The 24,151-nt window shown below is 41.2% G+C and overlaps 2 protein-coding genes and 1 pseudogene across 3 annotated transcripts in view; all 3 read right to left on the bottom strand.

The window, feature by feature from the left end:
* Positions 1–24,151, bottom strand: part of LOC141510144 (sulfotransferase 2A1-like) — a 150,634-nt gene that overhangs the window by 21,076 nt on the left and 105,407 nt on the right. The gene's annotated exons all lie outside the window — the stretch shown is intronic.
* On the bottom strand, positions 1,756–24,120 carry LOC141510143 (sulfotransferase 2A1-like). Of its 2 annotated transcripts, none has more exons than XM_074220154.1 (8): positions 23,920–24,120; positions 20,466–20,721; positions 16,297–16,505; positions 13,211–13,337; positions 12,470–12,564; positions 9,414–9,594; positions 8,809–8,928; positions 1,756–8,661 (listed from the first exon to the last, which is right to left on the bottom strand). In XM_074220154.1, the coding sequence occupies exons 2-7, from the start codon at positions 20,659–20,661 to the stop codon at positions 8,810–8,812; spliced, it is 927 nt and encodes a 308-aa protein (XP_074076255.1). In that variant the 5' UTR covers positions 20,662–20,721; positions 23,920–24,120; the 3' UTR covers positions 1,756–8,661; position 8,809. The 2 variants fall into 2 exon arrangements, with proteins under 2 accessions (XP_074076255.1, XP_074076254.1); XM_074220153.1 differs by lacking the exon at positions 23,920–24,120 and adding an exon at positions 22,980–23,614.
* On the bottom strand, positions 16,529–19,726 carry LOC141510280 (ubiquilin-1-like; annotated as a pseudogene).

Raw genomic sequence — 24,151 nt, forward strand, 5'->3', positions numbered from 1 at the left:
GTAGAAGCAGCCAATCAGAGGGAGAGACCACAGGAGCCTTGACCTCCAATAGTTGGAGACCTAACCAGAGAAAAATAGAACAGAGACAGAGGCAATGACAAAGCCAGAAGTACAATGGTACACTTAGAGAAACACACACTTAAACCCATCTACCTATCCATAGAGAGTCAGAGAGAGAGAGAGAGAGAGAGAGAGAGAGAGAGAGAGAGAGAGAGTGACCAACAGACAGAGTGACAGAAAGAGACAAAGGGAGATGACAGAGACAAAGAGACAGAGAGACATGGAGAGAGAAGGAAGAGAGAGAGATGAGACAGAGAGAGAGAGGAGAGACAGGAACACACAGAGAGAGCCAGAGAGAGCCAGAGAGAGCCAGAGAGAGCCAGAGAGAGACAGAGACCTAGAGGCAGTGGCAGAGGCAGAGAAACAAAAGCATAGAGATAGTGACAAAGTCTGAGAGACAGTGGCAGAGGCAGAAAGAATGAGAGAATGAGAGAAAGAAAGAGACAGAAAGATCCTTGCCTACAGAGTAAGCACAAACTGGAGTTCGGAGTCAAGGAGTCATTTTGGACAAGTTGGGGGATGGCTGCACAGGGCTAGACTAGGAGAAGTGGTGAGGCCCACAGGTCTTTGGTCTTCCTCTATATTTCAGTACTGAGAACAATGATCAGCAAATCCTGGGTGTTTAGTTAATGTTGACTGATTGACTGACTAACTGATGGAGGGGGCTTAAAAGCACACTGGACAGGCATGAATAGGAGGATTCTCCAAGGGCTGGTGTGACCTCTAGGGACAGACATCTCTAGTTCAATCCTTCAAGAATAATGGGGGACAGAGGGAAGGAGGTTCTTTGCAGCTTGGAATAAGGATAAACCATTTGTTATTCACAGTTGTGAGTGTGTCCACTTTTGTACATCTGATCTTGCGAGATCATAAATAAAATATTTTCTGACTTCACCAGTGGTCTGAGTCTGTGGAATTCTTGATAAGGCATTTTTTTTCTTACATAAACTCTGGCCTCTCCCAGCCACCTCCTCCAAGCCCCAGGTTCTGATCTCTTGGTTTCCATGAAATCAGGACCTCTGATGGGTTCTTTGGGAGACTGGCTTTGTTTCCCTATCTCTGTCTGATGCAGATACATGGCAAGTCTTAGGTATCCTTATTAATCTGTGAAATCAACTTTGGACATCATGAGAACCCCCCAAATTAACTCTGGCTTTGTGAAGGGGAAACAAGAGCTTTTCCAAGTGTTGTCCCCAGCTTGTCAGGACTGACCATGGCCCAAGTTTCCTCTCAATGACATCCAGAAAGTCCCTTCTACTTTCTGCACTGCTTCTGTAACTCCACACTTGACTTGGGCCCCATGTTGTGGCTGTGATGGCTGGCAGAGATGAGAACTGGACACAGGTAGTCTCAGCTGATAGACAACCATTTCAGTTTTCCTCCTTTTGGAGAATCAAAATGGAGACTTATGTTCACATTTTAGCTACTTTGAGGAGGAACATTGTATTTTTCATTATCTTTGAATTGGGTTTCAAGTCTATGGTGGATTAGTAAAAGTTACCTCTAGTTTTGTTGCATCACTTTGTCCTTATCTCTTTCCCTTCACCTGCCTTTTCTCCATCTATATCACTTTCAGACTCAATGTCCATATCTCTGTTTCTCTGCCTCTTTCTGTTTCACTGGCTGTGATTCTCTTTCTATCTATTTCTCTGTTACTCAATTTCTCTCTGTGCCATTCTGTCCTTATTACTATTTTTTGTGTCTATCTCTCTGACTATGTCTCTCTATCTCTTTAACTCTATTTCTTTTTTATTCTGTCCTGATTCAAAATGGAATTACTATATAAGAGTCAAATTACAGTATGTCCTACTCTGGCTGATCAGACCAATGTGAACTGGAAATGCTCTAACACAAATTGAACACAAATAGTTGAGAAAATTTGGAATGGATTCTCTCAATTTGGGCATCTTTGGAGCAGCTTCAATCCTGCTTTGCTCATAGAATACAACCCTTTCTTTTATGTGGGCATCATGTCAAGCAATCAGTTCCAAAGTTCCTAAGAGAGAGCATGAGGGTGTACTTGTATCATTTCTTCTGAACACCAGGTTAGTCTTGAACTGTGTGAGTTCCCTATAAAATTGACTTTTAGTCAAAATCACTGTGTCCAATCTATTAGAGTTTGAATGGGTAGCAATTTAGTTCAAGAAAGGACCTCATTGCTTGCTACATTATATTGCCAGGTGATCTTCAGAATCTTCCTAAGAGAATTCAAATAGAAACAATTCTGTTTCCTGGCATGGTGCTGGTAGACCGTTGAGTTTCAAAGTCATATTTTGATGAGGCCAGTCCAATGGCTCTGTAGACCTACACTTTTATAGGCAGTTTCATATCTCTTCTCTCTCACACATTGTCTTGGAGCCTCCCTATCCCTACTCTAGCCCTGACAATGGATGTCTCACCCTCATTTTCAAAGTGTACTTCCCTGGAAAATACACTGCCAAGGTAAGTTAACTGATACTCAGGATTCAAAAGTTCTCCAGTTCTAGAAACCGATGATTTTCTGTATGGATGATGTGGCTCTGGCTGATGGATCACCTGGGTTTTCTTGCTGTTAAGTATTAGACCAAAATTAGCACAGGCAGCAGAGAATGGATCCATTCTTTGTTGCATCACTGCTCAGAGGCTGCCTTGAGTGCCTTTCATTTGCAAACATGATGTCATGCATTGTCAGTCCATGATAGTCTTAGCTTAAAAAATGGTAAAACAGAATGGGTGATTTCCTTAAATTCACACGTAAATTTGACTTAAGTGAGATAGAGCTGCATGAAGTCGCTGACTTCATTCTATCTCCCAGAGTTATTGCCATCTGTGGCAGGACAGATTCCAGATGGTTTGAGATTCACTGGATGACCTTGGAGTCTCCTATGTCTAACCATTCTCTAAGGGCTCCACAACACCTGCTTCAATTGCTCCATGGCTTTTGGAACCAATTGTTCTCATCAGCTCCATTCCCATGAAGGGAAGTCTTCACATGCTTAGGGTAGGTATTCCCCTAGGTCATCAATGAGTGTGAGACTTCTCAGCCTAGTTTAGCCCATTTCTGAAACAATTTCTCAAAGTGAAACAACTGTGTATGTTACATCTTCTTGTAACCATAGGCTAGAGGTTATAGATAAGTTTTTATTACACAAATATGAAGTCAATAAATCGGGAGTAGCTAAATACAAGTTATTTAGGGAGGGAGGATGCTGGCAGATAAGGGGAATGTTTCAACCAGAAGATGGTGGTTGTGTAGCATCATGAGAGTTAGATGTCTCAGGTTGACACCAACATGGAAAGCAACCATAAAAAAGCCCTAAAATCAGTGTTCCCTGAACTTCCCTGGAATTGCGAATAGAGCCAAATATTTTGGGGAACAATCTAGAATATACCCAAAGAGTTATTAGCACTACCACTACCTGATCTATTTCCAAAGGTAATTGGGGGAAAGGAAGAGAACTTTTATGTTACAGAGTTTATATTTATAGCAGCTCTCTATGTGGTGGCAAGGACCTGGCAGAGATGCTATTCATTATGAAATGGCTGAACAGGCTGTGGCATACAATTTTGAAAAAATACTGCTGTACCACCTAGTCACCCCTCTGAGTCATGTTTTTAAAACAAAAAGCCATTCCCCAATTGACAAATGGTCAAAGGATATGCAAAGGCAATTTACAGATGAGGAGATCAAAGCAATCCATAGCCCTATGAAACAATGCTCTAAATCATTATTAGAGAAATGCCAATTAAAGCTTCTTTGAGGTATGACCTCAAACTTCTCCTATTGGCCAATATGACCAGAAAGGATAATAATCATTCTTGGAAGGGTTGTGGGAAATCTGGGACACTATTACACTGTTGTTGGAGCTGTGAACTCATCCAACCTTTCTGGAGAGCTATTTGGAACTATGCCCAAACGACAACAAAAATGTGCACACCCTTTGACCCAGAAATACCACTATTGGGTCTATACCCTGAAGAGATGATGAAAAGGAGTAAAAACATCACTTGTACAAAAATATTTATAGCAGCTACTTTGTAATGGAAAAGAATTGGAAATCAAGTAAATGTCCTTCAGTTGGGAAATGGCTTAGCAAACTGTGGTATATTTATGTCATGGAACACTATTGTTCTATTAGAAACCAGGTAGGATGGGAATTCAGGGAAGCCTGGACAGATTTGCATGAACTGATGCTGAGTGAGATGAGCAGAACCAGAAAAAACACTGTATACCCTAACAGCAACATGGGAGTGATGATCAATCTTGAAGGACTCACTCATTCCATCAGTGCAACAATTGGGAACAATTTTGGGCTGTCTTCAAAGGAGAGTGCCATCTGTATCCAGATAAAGAGCCATGGAGTTTGAACAACGTTCAAGGACTCTTCCGTTTAATTTAGTGGGCAAAGGCAAACCTAACATACTGCCTTTGAGAGCCTTTGATTCTCCTGGGAAGACAAAAATCTCAGATAAGAATAGGACAGAAAGCAAGGGAATGTCCTTGCTCCCCTCCTTAAAGGGGAGTTTGATAATCCTCATAAAGAATCATTTCACATATCTCAGTTTCCTTATTTGTTGTGAGGAAGATAGATAGTCACCCAGTTCCCTTCCAGTTTGAGTTCTATAATGATATGTTCATTCAGTCACTCCAAGAAAAGATATTCCTTTTCTGAGTCTTTGCTCTATCAGCTGAAAAGTCTCTTTCTCCTTCCTGGCTAGTCTCAGCACATTCTGAGCTTCAATGATTCCTGATATTGTTTTGGAATAAATGTGCCACACTTTTGTCTCTATGCTCTGCTATTTGCCTTTGTTTCCATCTCATGAACATGTCTTTTAAGAATATAATTTAGTGATGATTTTTCTGAGTATCTACATTATTCTATTGAAAACAGACAATTATTGTTTCCTCATTAACACAAATTTTCTTTATGGGTTCAGTGCTTCATTCTTGATTGTATTTTATTCTTTTTCTAGAATTTAGTCCAAGAGATTCTAATTAACTTTCCTCTGTATTCTTTGATATCTGCTCTTTCAAATTATAAGCCTTACATCAGACTGGGCATGCCTAAATTTCTTCCCTTCTACCTCAACCTCAAAGACTTCCTTTACCTTACAAGTTTCCCACCATTGTCATCCCAGGAACCAGCTCTTCCCTCTTTATGAGAATCACCCATAATGAAATGTCCCCTTGTTGATTTATTCACTCTTTGAAGGAGAAAGTGATAGCTGTTTTGTTGTTGTCCTTCCCTCTCACAGGGGAACCAAAAGGTTATCACTGTATTGGAGTCAAGGCACAATGTTATCAAATGGGACCGATCAGAGAAGGTCAGAAGGTTCTACCACAGGTCATTCCTAAATAGTCCAAGTGAACATCTGTAATGAAAATGCTTTCAATTCATGTATCTCACATTTCTTTAGGGTTACCACAATTCTGCTCTACCTAAAGAGCCTACCATCTTCTTTGATGTGGGCATGCCACGCTGAAAATCCTGTGCCAGTGTTCCACACGTCTCACTATAAATTTCAAAGTTCTTCAGAGATACTTTGAGAATGTGCTTGTTGTGCTTCTTCTGTCCCTCATGTGATCACTTGCCTTGTGTGAGTTCTTCCTCAAATAAGCTTTTGAGCAAGTATATGTTTGGCAAAACTAGTGAAGTTGAGCTCTCTGTAGTAGAGTTTCAATACTAGACAATTTTGTTCAAGAAAAGACTTCAGTTTCTGCTATCTAGTTCCTGCCAAGTGATCTCCAGAATCTTCCAAAGATAATTCTAATGGAAGTATTCTGCTTCCTGGCATGGCACTGGTAGACTGTCCAGGTTTCACAGATATATAGCAATGAGGATAGCACAACAACTCTATAGGCCCTCACTTACAGAATCACTCTAATGTCTCTTCTCCTTCATTTTCTTTCAGAACCTCCCAAACACTGAATCAGCTCTGGCAATGTGTTCATTAACATCATCTACTCTATGTATATCCTGGAAAGTAAGCTTCAGGGTAAATGGAATTAACAAAAGCATTCAGTACTCCTCCATTTGCTGTATCTGATATTTTCATGTATGGATGGTCTAATGCTGACTTCTGGAGAATGTATGTTTTCTTAATGTTAATTGCTTTTACCTATACTAGTTCAAGCAGCAGAGAATTAATCCATACTTTGTTATATATGAGTCTCAAAAGTTGCATTGAGAGTCCAGTCATTTGGGAACAAAAACTCACTGACAAATTCTCCTTCCAGTTTTGTCTTGGTATGTGTGTCTTGTGTCTTGTGTCTTGTGTCACTTAGGATGTTGTTTGAATGAGATACCTGCTGAGCCTATGCCCAGCAAGAGCTATTTATCTTCAGGTTTACTGGATTTCATGCTGTTCCTAAGTCTGCAAACAATCCATTTATCAATGGTGAGTGGAAGCATCTGTTTTGCAATTGCTTTTTTACATATTTTTGTGTGTGTGGACCAGTAAGTGGACCAGTGAGGGATGAAGCATACAATTTTAGGACTATTTTTTTCCTTGCCCCTTCCTCATACCAAGAAGACTGTGGTTTAATTCAGGAAAAAGGCTGCACAGACAACAGGGGTCTGCAAGTCCTACTACTGCTTCAGTTCAATGAGAAGATGACCAGTGACCTGGGTCTCTTGTTTACTGGGTTGAGACCACAGCTCCCAATATATCTATACTTACAGCTCCATCCCTTGCCTGTCCCCAAAGGACTTGGAGGTAGGAAAAATGATAAAATAGTTTAGGTGATATCTTTTGACTCCTGCATAAATTGGATTTCTGTGAGGCAGAATAAAGTGAGTGGCACAAAGTTGCTACCCTCACTCTCTCTCTTCTGGATTCATAAGTCAGTGACAAGACATAAATCAAGATGATTGTTGTCAGTGGCTTGCGATGCAGTAGATGACTATGGTATCTTCTGATCAAGGGCCTGTTTCAGCTCTATAATGGCCTTTGGAATAAATTGTTCTCATCCACTCATTCTGCTGGGGGAAGTCTTCATATCTTTTGGCTAGACATCCACCTAACTCACCAATGTGACCCTTGTATATTCTCAATCTGGTTTAGCTCAGGTGCCAAAATGGCTTATTGATTGTATGGCTCCTGTGTAGTTTCTTGGAATCACAGGGAATAAGTAGGTGTCCAGTTGAACCAAAAGCAGCACTGAAATGGACTTGGCCACTCTTACACCAGAGGTGCTAGCCTTTTCCCCAAACTGCTGAAAGTTACCTGAAAAGTATCTCTGAAAATCACTAAGGGAACAGAAGAGTCATCCTCAAGTCTTCCTTCCCTTCTGGGTAGAGAACAGAAGAAATGCAAGGCATGTTTGTATAACTACTTCGTTTTCCCAACTCCATATTGCCTTTCTGCCAGACTCATGTTGTTTCCTCAGCTCCTCATTCATCCCCCAGCACCTTGGTTAAGGAAGTTAAACTAGCCCCAATCAACTCAGTGTGACCTTGTAAAATAACCTGCCTAGTAAAGTTTTATTTCTGGTTAGGCAAAACTCTTTTTGTGATCAGCTGAATGCTCCATCCATGTCTTCTTTTGTTCCAATCCTTAAACTACTCAGATACCAGCCTGTGTCAGGCTGCTCCAAGCACCCTCTAACTCTACTTCCTAACTCTGTGACTTTCCTGACCACATTCCCTTCTACTTACATGTCCATATTAAAAGATAAATACTTTCAGAACAAGGACTATTTAACTTTTTTATATCCGTAGCTCCAGCACTTAGCACAGGGTCTGAGTGAGCACTGAAATTCTCCTTTTATTCTTTTTTAATCCACCTTGACTCCCCATGTTAGGCTCTTGATTTCATCACCTTGATAGCTAAACTTTAAAATTGACTCTGAAGACATTGGCTTCACTCCCATCTTGAATTTTTTGTCTTATGAATTCTGAGGGTCTTACCACCTATTATTCTACCTACATTCAAGCTACTACTTAAGTTGCAGACAATGAAAATTATGAATTCCACAGAGTAATCATGTAGTTTAATTTTTACTATGTGTCATTATCATGGTGGTTCTAGTCCAGCAAGAGTATACAAAATGAATTTGATTCATGTGTTCTCTTTATGGGATCCATTTTTCACCATAACCAGGAACTTTGCCATAATTCCCATAGTACCAATCTTGACTAATTTAGGAAGACACTTTTCTCATTCACTCTGGCTTTACAAATTAAAACTCTTCAGGTTACCTTTGTGGTACTCCATAAAATGTATTCTCACCAGCTTTCTTTATGTGTAATTCATCCCCTGGTGGAACCTTGTTGTAATCTATTATAAGCCAGACATGGTCCAGAAACCAATGGATCAGGATACAAAACTAGAATATTATAAAAGTTAATCTTCATGAACAGGTTAGATTCCTTGTATTTATTTTAGAGAGACAAGCATTGTTTCACATTACTTCATCTTATAGAATTACTAATTTATGGACAAAAAACTACAATCATTATTATAACAACAGGCAGAAAATGCCTACAACAATCAGCATTCATTTATGTCTAAAATACTCACGATCACAGGATTTAAAGGAACTTCCCACAATAGCGCCCCAAGCATGTCTGTCAAAGGTAAAGCTACACATTGAGAAATGTACTCCACCTGGAACCTTTCCTGTAGAAAAAAAGCAAGCATGCTCTGAGTCCCTGATCTTACTTTTCAAACAGAAAGTGGGGAAGAGGGATACAGAGAAGGAGGAGGCACAATTATGTACATCTGCAGATCATCTACGGCAGCAAACACCAGATCTTCTCTACCCACCTCAGCACTGATCCCACGGGAACAGGTCTTGGCCCAGTCCTTCCATTTTTTCTTTATAGATCCTGTTGAATTTTTCCATCTGGGTCACTGTAAAATACCTTTTCCAATCTCCACAGATTCCTACCACAAGTGGAATGAAACAATGGATTCTGTGATAGATCCTTATTTTGTCCATCCCATTCTCCCACCCTACTTTTCCCTGAAATGAGACAATGAGTGGAGTTTTATTGACTGAGATTTATGACTGAGATTTATGCATCTTCTCTTGCAACCAAAAAAGCTCTTTCCTTATCATTCATTATAGAAGGAGTATGGTCAGTGAGTCTGCCTAACCTTGTCTCTTTCTCTTACTATTCCTTTCATTAATGTTGCTCTGATACAGGAAAACTTGAGGAAGCTGCATCCTAGTACTGTGTGGGTCATTGCATAGACATCTGTTACTATCTGTTTCATAAATGGAGCAAATTCATTGACTTCCTTCTATATGCACCACTATTTGTGATTCACACCTTCTTTGATTCGATTTTTGGGTGTCTTGATGTCACCTGGATTGGTCCAAACCATGTGTTTAACTCTCTTGTGGTCCTAAATCATTTCCTCCTCACCTTTTCTCATCAGTGTAACTTTGAAAACTTCCATATTTTCCAATGTAAAGGTTTCATTTTTTTCCAGCATGTCATTTTTCATGGTCTGGAAAGAGGAATTCTCTAGGACTGAGCAGATTTCTTCCTCACTCAGTTCCTTGTCCAGGAATTGGCAGATCTTTTCCACACTGACCTTAAGATCCTAGAAACATGCCACACATTACAATGTTGGAGTGAAAAAGTCTTAGAGGGGAAAAAAGGAGGAAAATGGAGAGGTTCAAAGTGAGAAATAAGAAGAGAAAGAGGATAAGGAAGAAGTGAAAAAGAGGTAAGAGGATGAGTTGGAAGAGAATCAGAAACATGGGTGTTAGGAGAAGAAAGAGTATAGAGTCTGATGGGAGAGATCTGGAGGGAAGGGAAAAAGAAGGAAGTACAAGGGGAAGAGGCAATTGAGTGGAAGCAGTGGATAGTGAGGGTGGGAGGATGGGCCAGATCTGAAGCAGGAATGGGAGGGGAATTAACAAGTAAGGAGAGTAGGGAGAGAAGAGAGATAGATAGATAGATAGATAGATAGATAGATAGATAGAGCGTAGAAAAAACACAGAAGGTGAAATGGAAGATTATGGTGAATGGATGAAGAACTGCTATGGGAGGAAGAAATAAAAAGAAAAGGGGAGAAAAAGTCAGATTTAGAGGAAATGAGAGAAACCAGGAGAAAACCAGAAGTAGGAATAGAGAGAAAGAAGGAAAAGAAAATTGAATCTCTGGAGTAAAAGAAGATAAAATATGAAGAAGAAATGGAATAAAAAGGAAAGGAAGAGGCAACAGAGAGGTGGAATGGAGAGAAAGCTATAAGTGAAATGAGAAAGAAGCAAAGAAAAAGAAATGAAGGAAGAGGAAGCAGAAAGAAGAGGTGTAGGGGAAAAGAAGGGGAAATTAGATGAAGCACTGAAGGGAAAGAAAGAATGAAAGATAAAATGGGAAGAAGGAGGAAAGGCAAGAAAAATGCCTAGGAAACAGAGTTGGATGAACAAGAAAAAAGTAAATAGATCAGATAAACTGAGGGAAAAGGAAAGCAAGTAAGAAGAGGAGATGGAGAGAGAGAATGGAAAAAGTTAAGAAGAAAAGACATAGAGAAAGACAAAATAAGAAAGAGATAATGGGAAAGAAAGGAAGGCAAAATAAGAAAAAGTTTAATGGGAAGAAAAAGAATGCAAAACAGGAAGAAGAAATGGAGAGAAAGAATGGAAGAGAAAGAAAATAGGAAATAGGGAAAGGAAAGAGAAGGGAGTAAATAAGAAATGAGGGAAAGAAAAATGAAAGAGAAAACATGAAAAAGCTAAAGAAAAACGAATGAAGAGAAAATAGGAAGATAAGATGGAAGTAAGCAAATAAAAAGAAAAGAAGAAGAGAAGGAAGGAAATAAAGCAAAGAGACAATAGGAAGAAGAAATGAAGAAAATAAAATATAGGAAGTGATGGAGGAAAAGAGGAAGGGAGAGAAACAGAATATGAAATGGAAATAGAAAAAAGAGAAAATAGAAAATAAGAGGATAGGATAGAGAAATATAATTTATGAAAAAGAGGAAGAAGAAAATGCAAGAAAGAGAAAGGAAGCAAAACTGGAAGAAAAATGAAGGAAAGAAAAGATATAAAGAATTGGAATGTGAAAGTTAAATAATGATGAGTGGATGGGAAAGGGGAAAGTTCTACAGAGGAGAGGGAGTGATTGAGGAAAGGATCAAGGGAAGGTAGAGGAATGAGAGAAAAGGGAAAAGGAAAAGCAGTACAAGAGGGCTGTGGAGAGGATGGCAAGAAGAATCTGAGGAAGTAAAAGAAGAGTTTATGACATGAAGAGGAAAGAAAAGGAGAGGAGTAGAGGGAGAGGAGGATAGTCAGAAGAAGAAAAGGAAAAGGGAAGTACAGATTCAGAAATACAAAAGTAAGATCAGACAGGATGGAATATAGTCATAGAGATTGTGTCAGGGAAAGCCCAAGAGATTCCTGGAGAGCAGAAAGTGGGTCCTTGTCCCCCAGGATTTTGGGAGTTCCTCCCACCAGCTCACAGCCCAATCAGTACAAATCAACCTCTTGTGGCCCTCACAGGAAGAAGCTTCTGACAGGTATGGAAATATTCTGGGAAGAGTTGTTGACAAATTCCACAATTTCCCCATGACATAGATTCTGAGTGAGGGGACCTGATTGAACCAGAGGATGGACCCAGGGTCAGAGCTAGAAGGGACTGAAAAGGGAATGGGCTAGTTTTTTTTTTTTAACAAAACAACTGACCATGTGACACTCTGGTACCTTCAGAACCAAGCACTGCTTGGGAATTTGGCCTTTATAAAGGGTGACTCATTGCTCCTCACCATTTTTCAGTCCCACTATTGATGGATGAGCTAACAAATTAGGTTGATGCTCGAGCTTTGCCTTGAAGATAGGGGACTTGCATTGTTCCTTGTTGTTCCTGGCTACTTACCCCCTCATTCATGTCCCAGTGTCAGCTTCGTGCTGTTTACTGAAGAAGACTCTCCATCTCTTTGCTTTTGGCACTTTGTCTGACTTTCCCCTATGCTTGGAATATTCTTGGTTTTCTGCACTGAATTCTGGTCTCCCTGGCTTTCTTATGTCCTAATCGAGGATCCACCTTTTACAAGAAGTCTTTACCAGCCCTTCTTAGTCTCTTACTGCCTGTCCTCTCTCAAATAGCTCCAGTTCATCTCACACACACACACACACACACACACACACACACACACACACACAAACTAAGAAAGAGATGCGCATGTACACATGTCTGCACAAAGTTATTTACATACTGCCTTACCCATCAGACTGGGAGTTCCTTGAGGTTATGGACTGTCTTTGCCTCTCATCTCCATAGCACTTACTTCAGTATTTGTCACATAATCATTGCTCTATAAATACGTTTTCCTGATACAATATGCAAAGAATTGTGGATAAAGGAGATATAGATAAGACAGATAAGACAGATTGGAAACAATTGAGAGAGTGAAGGCAGCCACATTGATAGGGACACCTTGAAAAGGTGAAAAAGGGAATAGATAGAAACCTTACCTGATGAAGTTCCTCATAGGTTAGGAACAAGAAGTTCTCTGAATCTCTCATGGGCAGCCATCCTTTGATATGGTCAAACCATGACCCATACATAACTGGAAGGGAATTGGGAAGGAGAGGTGGGAGCCCAGGTCATTTCTCTTTACCAAGATTTATAAGCTGCTTACTCTGATATAATTGCTGGCCAGAATGGGAATATGGAACCCCAAAGTCTGGAGGGTATGTGTTGGGGGGAGGGGGAGATGATTCTCATAAACCCAAGAGATTCTCACTAAAGAGAAGGCTAGCTGGGAGAATGACTATGAGGAAGTCCCAGGGCAAGCTTGGGCCAGATGTTGGCTTCAACATGAGAGATCTCTACAAACCAGGAGATCATTAATGACAATGTTAACTTGGACTCTCTGGAGGAGTTGACATTCAAACTTTAACCAAATTAGTCTTTGAACTAGTCTTTTGAGACTTTTTTTTTCACAAAGAGCAATGGCCTTAGATCCAGAAAGCCTGGGATACAATGCAGATCACCCCTGCATGATTTTTAGTCATATAAGATTGGGAAAGTTCCTTTCACAGTCTCGGTCCCCAGCCTTCTTCCTGAACATTGCCTTGTGTCTATTCAGGTGCTATGGAGAAATGTGCCTCCCAGAAAATGGAAAGGCTCCAACAAAAAGGCTAGGGAGAAAGTAGAGAAAAAGGATAAGGATGGGAAGTAGGATATGGTCCCACCATTATTTCACCACTCACCATTTCCCTGCAGGAATTCCTCAAAAAAATGCTCAAAATTCAAAAATGATGGAGAAAATGGCAAGTCACTTAGAAAACTGTATAAAGATACAAGGACATCCCTTGGATTTCGGGCAACATAGATCATCTGAAAGAGAAACTGGAACTTTTCAAGACTGGCACATTCATTTTCCTTCCTCATGAAGCATCTCTGATGGGAAGTACATTGAACTGGCTAATTAGAACTGCTATCTCCTTCCACTCCTTATATTCCAAGTGTTAGCACAATGCTTGGGATGTAATATAGGCTTAATAAATGTTTATTGACTGACTGACTAAATGACTCTGACAGTTACTGTTACTCCATAGACTATATCCACTTACTTTATTTCCCATCTGTATGTAATTTGTGAGGTGAATGGAGCCCCCCCATCTAGCTTGGTGGCATTTCCTATCATTCCTATGAGAATTTACTGCTAATAGCAAGCCCTCTTTTCCAACAATCTAAAAGGGAATTCTGCATATGGGTATCACCAGGTGGTCAACATAGAAATCCTACTGATCATATACATTGCATCCAAAGGATATAATATAGACAGTCTAAATTATTATCTGATGAGTTTCTTGCAACAAAATTCGGAATTAATTTGAAGAAAGCGGAGAAAACTATCCAAACTTGTTGGCATGTCCTAAATCTCATCCTTTGTAAATATGAAGCTGAGGTGATAAACAGATATTATGCATTAGATCTGGTAGAGAGTGTGACTGGAGATGTCTGGACAAATATGCCCTATTGTATAGAAGGCAGCAAGCAAAACCAGTCGAAAGAAAAGGAAGAATGAGAAAGTAAAATACTTGTTTGATGGAGCTAAGAATAATAGCTAAGAAAAGATGGGAAGTAGAAGGTAAAAATAGAAAGAGAAAATGATGCCCAAGTGAAAATAAATTTCTAGAGAATAGCAAGGGGGGAGAAGAAGGGCTTCTCAAAAGAGCCATGTAAAGAACTAGAAGGAAATAATAGGGTTGGAAAGAAAAGAAATCCTTTCAAGAAAATTAAAGGAATCAAAGGAATGTTTCCTGCAAAAACAAGCACAAGAAAACTTGGGCGTGATAAAAGATAAAAATGGTTAAGATTTAACAGAACCAGAAAGGGTTTAGAAGAGGTGACAAGAATACACCAAAGAACTAGGAAAAAAGAGTTTAGCATCACTGATGACCAGGATGTTGTGGTTACTAATCTAGAACTAGATATGCTGGAGGATGAAGTCAAGAGGACCTTAGGAAGCCTCGATAACAACAAGTCTTGTGGGTGTGATGGAATTTCAGCAGAGTTAGCAGTGATGTTGCTGAAGTGTTGCAGCCAACATTTCCATAAACTGGGAAAACACAACTGTGGCCATTGGCTTGGAAAAGCTCAATTTATGTGACAGTCCTAAAGAAGTTCAATACCCGGGGATATCCCAATTACCAAACAACTGTCCTTGTTTCATATACCAGCATACCAGCATGATTGTCCTTAAGATTACTACAGCTATGCAATGCAAAGAAGCCTGCTCCTTGGAAGAAAATCTAAGGCAAATCAGCAGAGCTTACAAAAAGCAGAGACGTCTGCATCGGCCTGTAAAGTCAAACCTATATTTTCTTTTCTCAGTAGAAATGTATTACTGAGATTTGGAATACAAAGAACTGCATGCTGTAGAATCAATGCTTTTGAACTTGGGTGCTGGACAAGACTTTTAAGAGTATCTTTGACCGCAAGGAGATCAAATCAGTCATCATTTAAAGAAAATAATTCAGGCTATTCATTGGAAGGTGAAATATTGAAGCTAGATTTAAATATTTTGAATAAGCAGAGAGATGATGGGATTTACTGAAAAAAAAACCTGATGTGGCTAAAGACTGAAGGTAAGAGAAAAAGGAAACAGCAGAACATGAATGAGCTAGATAGATACTATCATTGAAACAATGAACATGAACGTGGATAAATAGAAGGACCTAGCATGCTGTGGTTCATGGGGTTCTTATAAGGTTCACATCAGTGCTTAATTTAATAATAAAATGAAGTCTCAAGGTCATTATGAAATTCTAAAAGAGAAGGGAGGAAGATGAAGATGATAATGATGATGAAAAAGAGGAAAAAGAAGTAGAATAGCAACAAATAGAGAGGAAGATGAATGATGGAGGAGGAAGAAGCAGGAAAAGAAAAGAACAAGAAGAATAAGGGGAGGAAGAAGAACAAGAAAAGGATGAGGGAGAAGCAGGAAAAGAAGAAGTAAGAGCAAAAAGAAAAAGAAGGAAGGAGGAGGAGGAGGAGGAGGAGGAATATGTAGAAGCTGAGGCATTGATTCCCTGTACGTATAGTTGTCAACTGGACCTAACATTCCAAAAACTATGCCAAAGGGGTATAAAACTGGGCATGCGCTTTGATGAGCATTACCACTACTGGGTTTGTATTTCAAAGAGATTTTTAAAAAGGGTGTTGGGTGCAGGAAGCTAGGTGGTGCAGTGGATAGAGCACCAGTCCTGGAGTCAGAGGACCTGAGTTCAAATGTGATCTCAGACACAATAATTATTTAGCTTGTGTGACTTTGGACAAGTCACTTAACCCCACTGTCTTGTAAAAAAAAAACTAGCAAAAAGGGTGGGAGGAAGGACCCACATGAACAAATAAAAGTTATTTGGTAACAAAGTATGGGAAAATTGAGAAAATACCCATTCATTTGTGAAAGGCTGAAGAAACTGTGGTATATGGATTTAAAGGATCATTACTGTTTTATAAATTTGTTGTTCTCCAACTCAATCTCTTACATTCCTTCAAAGTTTTCCAAACCGATCAGCTTCATACATCCAACCTCTTCCCAAACCCTTCTCCTGTAACTCATGCCCTCTTCCTGATTGTTGTTCTGCTTTCCAGAAGAAGAGAGTAGTGACATGGTCAGAAGGGACTATATTAGAAAGCTTATTAGGAGAGTATGTAGAGACTGGGGAGCAGGGAAATTCCCCTGTCTGTCTCCTTGCTTCCCTGATTTTCTTTGAAGCTTCTCTCCAGCCCATTTCCCTCTATCTCCTAGATGCCTGCTTCTTTGATTGGGGCCTCTTGTACTTACCTTGGCCTTGCTGGTGAAATAGGACTTAGGGTAGAGATGGACTGGTAGGTGAGAAGTGAGAAACCTTGGATGTGCCATATTCCTGAGTACTTCTAAATCATGTGTAATCTCTATCCAGGTTGAACGTTTCCAGAAAGAGACAGATTTGATCCAAGTGGGATCTCCTTTTGAGTGGATCAGGTTGAGTATATTTATCATCCAGTGGGTTCCTGCATGAAATAAAAAGGAGGGAGGAACTCCTGAACATTTCCTTCATTGAATAATAGACTCTCAGAGATGAGAGGCACCGCAGGTATTAATTCATCCCATAATGAAACAAGGAAATGAAAGACTTCAAGGGGAGGAGGAAGGGAAGTCTGCCCAGCTCTTGGGACTTGGATAATTGTCAAGAACATTTTCCCAACACAAAACTCAAATTTTCCTGGAGGGTTAAATGACCACATCAAAGAGCATCCAGTCTTTCAGCAAGCATGTCCTGAGCACTTAACTGGATATCAGATCCTGTTCAGAGTGCCAGGGAATCAAAGGAGAGGAAAAATCCAGTTCCTAATTTCAAGCAGCTCACAATCTACAGTGAGAGTTGAAATGTGAATAACTCAGTTCATTTAAGAGGCATACAGCATGTAGGAAAGAAAGTGTCAGGGAGGATGGCACTGGCAGCTGGGGGTTGCAGGGAAGGCTTCCAGTAGAACGTAGGGTTTGAGCTTAGTCTTGTGTGAAGCCTGGGAAAGTAAGAGGCAGAGGTGAGGAGGGAGGACAACCTATGCCTGGAAGCCCCTCTGGCCTGTTTCTTTCCTTCTCAGATCCTATTATTGTTTCATGGTTTCAGTCCAGTCTGACTCTTTCTAACCCCATTTGAGGTTTTTTCTTTTCTTTTTTCCTTTTTTATTCATTTGTTACCTGTGTAGAATAGAAAAGAAACTGTTTCATTTCTTCATGGAGGTTAAAATAATTGAGATATTCTGAATATCCTGACACCTTCAGTGAAAGTAGCATTTCTAATTTCAAATCGTAATGCATGGTAGAATCTCTGTGGTAAAGCTGGAAAGCCTAGGCAAAAACACAAGACTAAATGGTTATTTTTTAGTTGAGCTGAGAATGTTGAGACAACGGGACAATGTCATTTTCTGTCTAATTAGGTGTATACTTAGGGAGTTAATCAGGATCATTATTTTTGCTAAGTTTTAAATGAAATTGTCTAAGCAGCACTTTTGCTGAGAGATGTGTATCCAAGTTGGTAAAACTTTCTACCCACCTAGGGACATATCTGTTTTCCTATTTCATTGTTTTCTCTCATTTTTTCTGGTCACAAGTGTCCTGATCAGTGATTCTATTGCAATGGAGGTTTCTCCAAATGCACGGTTTCTCAAGTGCATTCTGTGTTTTATGCAAATGAAGTAACAATTTACAGTAAGTATATCAAAATCTGCTAGCAAAATGCATGCCCAAGTCACATTCACAATGATGTACCTCCAGTTGTAGCATCCAATTATTTTTTCTTTTCAATACCTTTTATTCTATATAAGTTACTGCAATAGACACGTTAAAATAATAAATTGCCCAGGTGCAGGACAAAACCTCTTCACTCAATTGAAAAAGGTGATCTGTTGTAAAACATCACAATAAATGCAGAGCAAGGAGAAGTATTTTATGCTTGTAACATATGTGAGGGAAAAAGCATTGATTCCTACTGTTGGGAAAACTATGAAACAAAGCAAAAAAAAAATGGCTACTGCCCTCTACATCATGCATTGCATTGGTTTGCTTTTGAATAGGACGAATTTCAAGAGTCTAACGGAAATCAAGCAAGTCCTTAAAGATTTAAGAGCCATTATCAGAAAGATATGTCATCTTTTGACGATACAGAAATATTACTGCCATAGCTGGGAACCCAGTTGCCTTTTGATGGCTACATTGATATCTCCTCCTATTGTTATTAGAGCCCATGAGTTTGCTTCTCAGTTTAGGATTCTGCATTTGTTGGAGGAAAATTGGAAGCTGTTGATTAGTTTTTTTTTGAAGCTGAGGATTTCCAGGAAATAGGGGATTATTCAGCATCATTTGAGAAGCAAGATCAGGATTCTAGCTTAATATCTGCATCTTGTTCCTCATTTTTGGTGTGGAGAACATGTTCTGCATGAACTGGGGATTTTCAGTTCTCTATTGCAATAAATTCTGCCTTCCTGGTGTGTTCCCCCTCCAGGTCCCAAACTGCACAGTGTTACTTTATACAGTTGAACTGGTAGTGTTTCTGCTAACATTGCTGCCCACACTGCTAGTGGTATTATTGCTACTTCTTGGACTCTGGAAGGATTGATGGGTTCCTGGTTAGGGAAAAGATCTCTCTTCTCTCCATGGGAATGTTGATTTCCTTTTCCAGAGGATGAATTGCTCGCCAATGAAGCTAATGAATCACTAGCAAATTGTTCTTATGCTGCATTCAACATTGCATCCTGAATATCAGGGTAAATGTGCCTCACAGCCTCGTATCCAGGCGGACTTGCTAGATGCCTCAAGGCTCTGTTTGGATTTGTCATCATTTTCTGCATCTGGGCTGCATTTCTTGCAAGGTCTAGCGTTTATTACATTCAGTCTGAATTGTTAATCGTGGGACTCGTTTCTGGACTTCTTTTTATTCACTGCTGTACTTGAGGATTGGCCATAATTCACTGTCTCCTCAGGTCGGGATTTGAAAACAAGTTCTGAACAAGAGGATTCTCCACAATCTGGACTATCATTGCTGAGTAGGACATGAGCTGCTGCTTCTTTTGACTGTGTAATTCAGAGAAGTTGGATGTATTCAGGCCCAAGCTGCTCACATCTGCCAGACCTTCAAGGTCACCTATTTGGAGAAACTGAGGTGGAGGTACTAGGGCGATACGTGGAAGTGGGACTTTCCCCTAACAGTGTTTGCTTGCTGAAGTGGCTGATCCTAAGGTCTAGTTTTTGTTTTTATGGCAAAGTGATGGGGATTGGCTCAAAGTATCTTCTCACTTAAACCTTTTTTTCAGAAAACGTGACACAAGTTGAGGAGGGCGGGACTTGAATCCTTGGAGATTTTTTCCCCTTAAACTTCACTACAAGATTTAAGACCCTAGAGGGAAAGAGAAGTAGCTGGAAATGGAAGGCCCTGAAGGGAGAAATAGAATGCCTCCTGTCACCTTGAGGGTATAGTGGAGTCCAGAAGAGTCATCTGGATGAGCTCAAGTCTGGCCTCAGACACTAGCTATGTGACCCTGGTTAAGTCACTCCCCCGTTTGCTTAAGTTTCCGAATCTCTAAAATGCCCTGGAGAAGGAAAGAGCAAATCACTCCAGTATCTTTGCCAAGAAAACTCCAAAGGGACAATGCGTGGATGAGGAAGCCGGGGAGAAAAGGGCGGGGGTTCCTGCAGCTAGTGAGTGTGTGAGCGGGGTCTGCATCCCCGCCATCCGGACTTGTGATTATCTCAGTCGGATTGTCTCCCTGCTGGACAGCTCCGAGCTCGGGCTGGACAGCTCCTCCTTCTTTCTCCTTCCCAGGGACTTGGATGATCTTGAGAGCTCTGGGGGGATCGCAGCAAGGGAGACTGCGTGGGGCCCCAGGGGAGCGGGGAGGAGAGCCATGGAAGTCCTACCCGGTACCGTGGAGCGAAACAGGCGCTGATCCGCGCCTCGGGGGCTGCCGCTGTTGCCGCCACCACTATATGCTAAGACCGCGCTCCTGCACTCACTAGCTGCGGGACCCCCGCCCTCGTCGCCCCGGCTTCCTCATCCCGCGCACCGGACTCTACTATCGAGGGGACCGAAGGCATTCTGTTTCTCCCTTGGGTTCTTCACCTGAGGCACAAGGACCCCCAGGGAATGTGGGGGGAGATCTCAGAGGACCTATGAACCTGAGGAGGCCATCTTTGTTTTCAATAACCTCTTGCTGAAATTTAACAGCTCTTTCAATTCTTTCAAACTCTTCTTATGATAAAGGGTCTATGAGCTTTGATAAATTGTTTTCCGGAGTGCTGTGGACGTCACAGGTTACTAATCTCTGTTCTCCCAAAGGAGGAATGAGCGAGCTGCAGTCTAAAGTCCTTCCATCTCCGAGGTCTGAGCCTTGGAATGCTGAGGTTACAGGAAAAAGTTCATGTCTTCTATTTCCCTCCCCTATCCTGTTTCCCCACCCTGCCCCGCCCCTTACCTGATTTGGGGTAGGTCACTAAAAGGACATCTTTGTCCTGAAACTCAAACTCATCCTGCATTTTTTCAATAGTCTCCACCTTGTGAAATTGGGGAAATAGAGGAATTCCCTTCAAAAATACATAGGGTGAGGGATTCTCCATGCAGGCCGATTTTTTCTGGTTAGGTGGCTGCTCTGTCTCCTGGATCCTTCTCATCGATGCTCCCCCTTGGCCTTTGCTTCCTTGGCTCTGCCCAAGTGCTAGTGAACCAAAGACCTGTTGAACACACAAAGGTTGGTGGGACATGATTAAGAAACGTTGGGAACTTAGTTTTCTGGGATGAGAGTGGCCAAGGTCAAGAAATCTGAATCCCAGAGTTCACCCGGAAAAAACAATTGAGTATAAACATGCAAATAATCGCTGGATGAGATCACTTCCTTGGTTCAGGTTCCAAGGCACATATACACTTTCAGGACTCCTGGAGGATTGTCATGGAGAAGATGGAATGGGCCTGGTCATTTGGGCTCCAGGGACAGAATGGGAGGGCATTACAAAGGTTGATTTGGGCTAAATGCCCAGAAATATTCCCTAATGACTGGAATGATGGCTATGGATTATTATTGATAAACAATCACCATCCATTAGTTTCTGCATTGGGATTGTTTCTGACAAGATATAGCAAGAACAGTGGTCCAACCATTTCACCCTCAACTGGTACAGACCTCCCCTCTACCCCGCAGAACTTTTGCTCTTGGGAAGAGTGGGCTCCATCCTACTTTGTCTGCTACCTACAATTCTTCCTATCGAGTTCATTCCTAAAAAGGAGAAGCCATTTAGCAACAGAAGTCCTGGGCTCTGTATATCTTACTAGAGAGATCATCTTGCATTTTCAATCCATAATAGGTAACTGGACAAATGGCAAATATAAGATCTGTATTCTCTGTTCAGTAGTACTAAAGACCCAAGAAGAGGGAAGTCACTGTCATTCAAAAAAGATCTTATGCTCTGGGAAACTTCAAGCTCGATAATTCTGTTACTTGCTCTTCTGGCCACACCTCCACCTGGCCTGTTCTCTGGTCAGATCATTGGCTTTGCAGGCCCAACCAGAGAGAATGGTGGATTGACCATCTCTTTTAGGTCTTCCCTGGTTTGAACACAGTTTGTTCTATGTCTTATTTGAAAAAGCAGCATTGCTTCTTATATTTGTCCATAACTGTTGGAGTACTGGCTGATGGACCATTCAAGTAGATATGTCTCTATGCATTACTCAGAGGAAAGCAATGACTGTCCCAAGGGCTTTTAGTTCTTATTATGATTTCCTCAGTCTACAGCTCAGGGCAGGCCACAGTTGTTTTCAGATAATAACAAAAGCAGTAAATTCATAATCAGTAATTGGTATCAATTGGTACACATTCTGATGCAAAAAGGCATCGCTGGATATGTAGGAAATGAAGAGAAAACATGGAGGAATGAAATCACATACCTCATATGTGAAAGGACTTTCACGTAAAGTGAATGATTGTAGGATAGTTCACTCAGAATTCAGATAGTGCAGATTACAGTTAGCCTGGAGAGGTTAAGGTGCTGCTTAATGTCAGCTCTTAGGGTCAAAGGGGAAATCTTGAAACCTGGGGCCTAGTGAACCAACCTGGACTAATCAAAGTACCTTACACACATGCCAAAGGAGGAACAGTTGTTTCTGTTCATTTCCATAGATTCCATAAGCAATAGTCAGACAATTCATCATATGCAAATCCTGCCTTTTGCAAATCTAGAATGTAGTGTGTTTGTGTGTGTGTGTGTGTGTGTGTGTGTGTGTGTGTGTGTGTGTGTGTGTCTGTGCAAAATGTTTTAAAACTCTTTTCATTTTACCCTCAGAAAAGTCTGGGATGGGATGTTATTGCCCCCTCTTTACAGAGAAGGAAATTGAGGCAGATAAAGGTGAAGTGAATGGCTCAGGGTCATACAACTAGTAAGTTCCTTCTGAGGAAAGAAATGAATCCAGGTCTTCCTGCCTCCAAGGCCAGACCTCTAGTCACTGAGAGTACAAATTTCTCATAACCTAACAGGGATCTGATAGATCAACAGCATCTCTCTAGAGATGATTTCCTCAAATCATGATGCAAGAAGCTATCAACTTAATGCTCACACAAAATCAAAGAGATCATGGATTTCAGAAAATCCTATCTGCACCAGAGGGATGGTCTATGAAAAGACATCAGTTCAGTTGAACTGGCCTCCACATTTGTTGGCTACTGAGGAACAGGCTAGTTCAGGAACAGTCTTATCAGGAACAGGCTATTCTCCTGCCCTGTCTCTGCTGACATTTTGGATTGATCACCTGCAAAGATCACAATGCCCTTGTGCTCTCCTGCCTACATAGGTTGGCACCAGTTGTCACTTCTCAGAACCCAGATTTACTGGACTGTGAAACATCACATTCCCCAATTGAGTTGTCCACCTGAGTGGTCATTTGACACATTTAATGACTCAATGTTAAAGTCTGTTACATGATTCCAGCTATTTTTACTAACCTGAGCTACCTCCTGAACCTTGGCAAACATCAGGTGAAGTAGAGTGAGCCTTGGGCCAGCAGGCAGCAAGCCTTCATAGAGTTAGTAGTGGGTGACCATGAGGGTTTGCTGCTTTGTCACAGTGACCCCAAGTGGAAAAAAGGAATGATAGTAACTATTACTTCATAGGATTGTTGTGAGGGACCAATAAGGAAAAAACTTTAGAAAGAGCCTCATACACAGCAGTTTCTAAATGCCAGTGAACAGGATGAATCTGTGAAAACAGGTTTGGACATCATGAGAATCCCCAAATGGATTCTGGCTTTCTGAAGTAGAAGCAAGAGATTTTTCCCAGTGGAGTCATCAGCTTGCCAGACCTGGCCATGTCCCTGGTCTCCTCTTCTCTCAATTACATCCAACATTGTCTTCAAATTTCTCCCTTGCTTCCCTAACTCCTGGCTTGGCTTTTTTCTCCTGTTGGGGACTGTGATTTCTGGCAGCGGTGAGGACTGGGCACTGCTCAATTGGGCTGGCAAACCCTTAGTTCTAGTTTCCTTCTTCTGGAGATGCAAAGTGGAGGCTCATGTTCACATCTTCCCTCCTTGCAGTCTTTTCATTGCCTTCAAATTGAGTTTTCAGCCTCTACTGGATCAGTCGAAAGTATCTCCCTCTTCCTCCTCCTCCTCCTCCTCCTCCTCCTCTTCTTCTTCTTCTTTTTCTCTCTCTCTCTCTCTCTCTCTCTCTCTCTCTCTCTCTCTCTCTCTTTCTCTCTCTCTTTTCCTTCTTCCTTCTTTCTCAGTGAATCTATATCTCTTGTGTGCCTCTATTTCTATCTCTCCTCTAAGGCTCTGTCCATGCTTATATCTCCCTTTCTTTTTCTGACTGTCTCTCTTTCTCTCCCCTGATTCCGATTTCCCCAGATAGTCTCGCACACCCCAGAAATGGCGGTCCCTTTACTTACCTATTTGCTACTCCTCTGTCTTTCTTGAAACTAGTGCGGGGCTCTGCCCACTTGGGGTGGCAGCACAAGCTGGCTGGAGCTGCAGTCCTTTGAGTCCAGTGGCTGACTCCTGGACTGAGCCTGGGCACCCCGAGTTTTAAGATGCTTCCAAGTGGTGTAAGGGTAGAGGTCTGGTCCCTGCCCCACGTCACTGTCCCAATGGCACTGTCTGTGCAGCTGCCCCATGATCTGG

Source organism: Macrotis lagotis, chromosome 1 (assembly GCF_037893015.1).
Source record: "Macrotis lagotis isolate mMagLag1 chromosome 1, bilby.v1.9.chrom.fasta, whole genome shotgun sequence".
NCBI classification, from domain to species: Eukaryota; Metazoa; Chordata; class Mammalia; order Peramelemorphia; family Peramelidae; genus Macrotis; species Macrotis lagotis.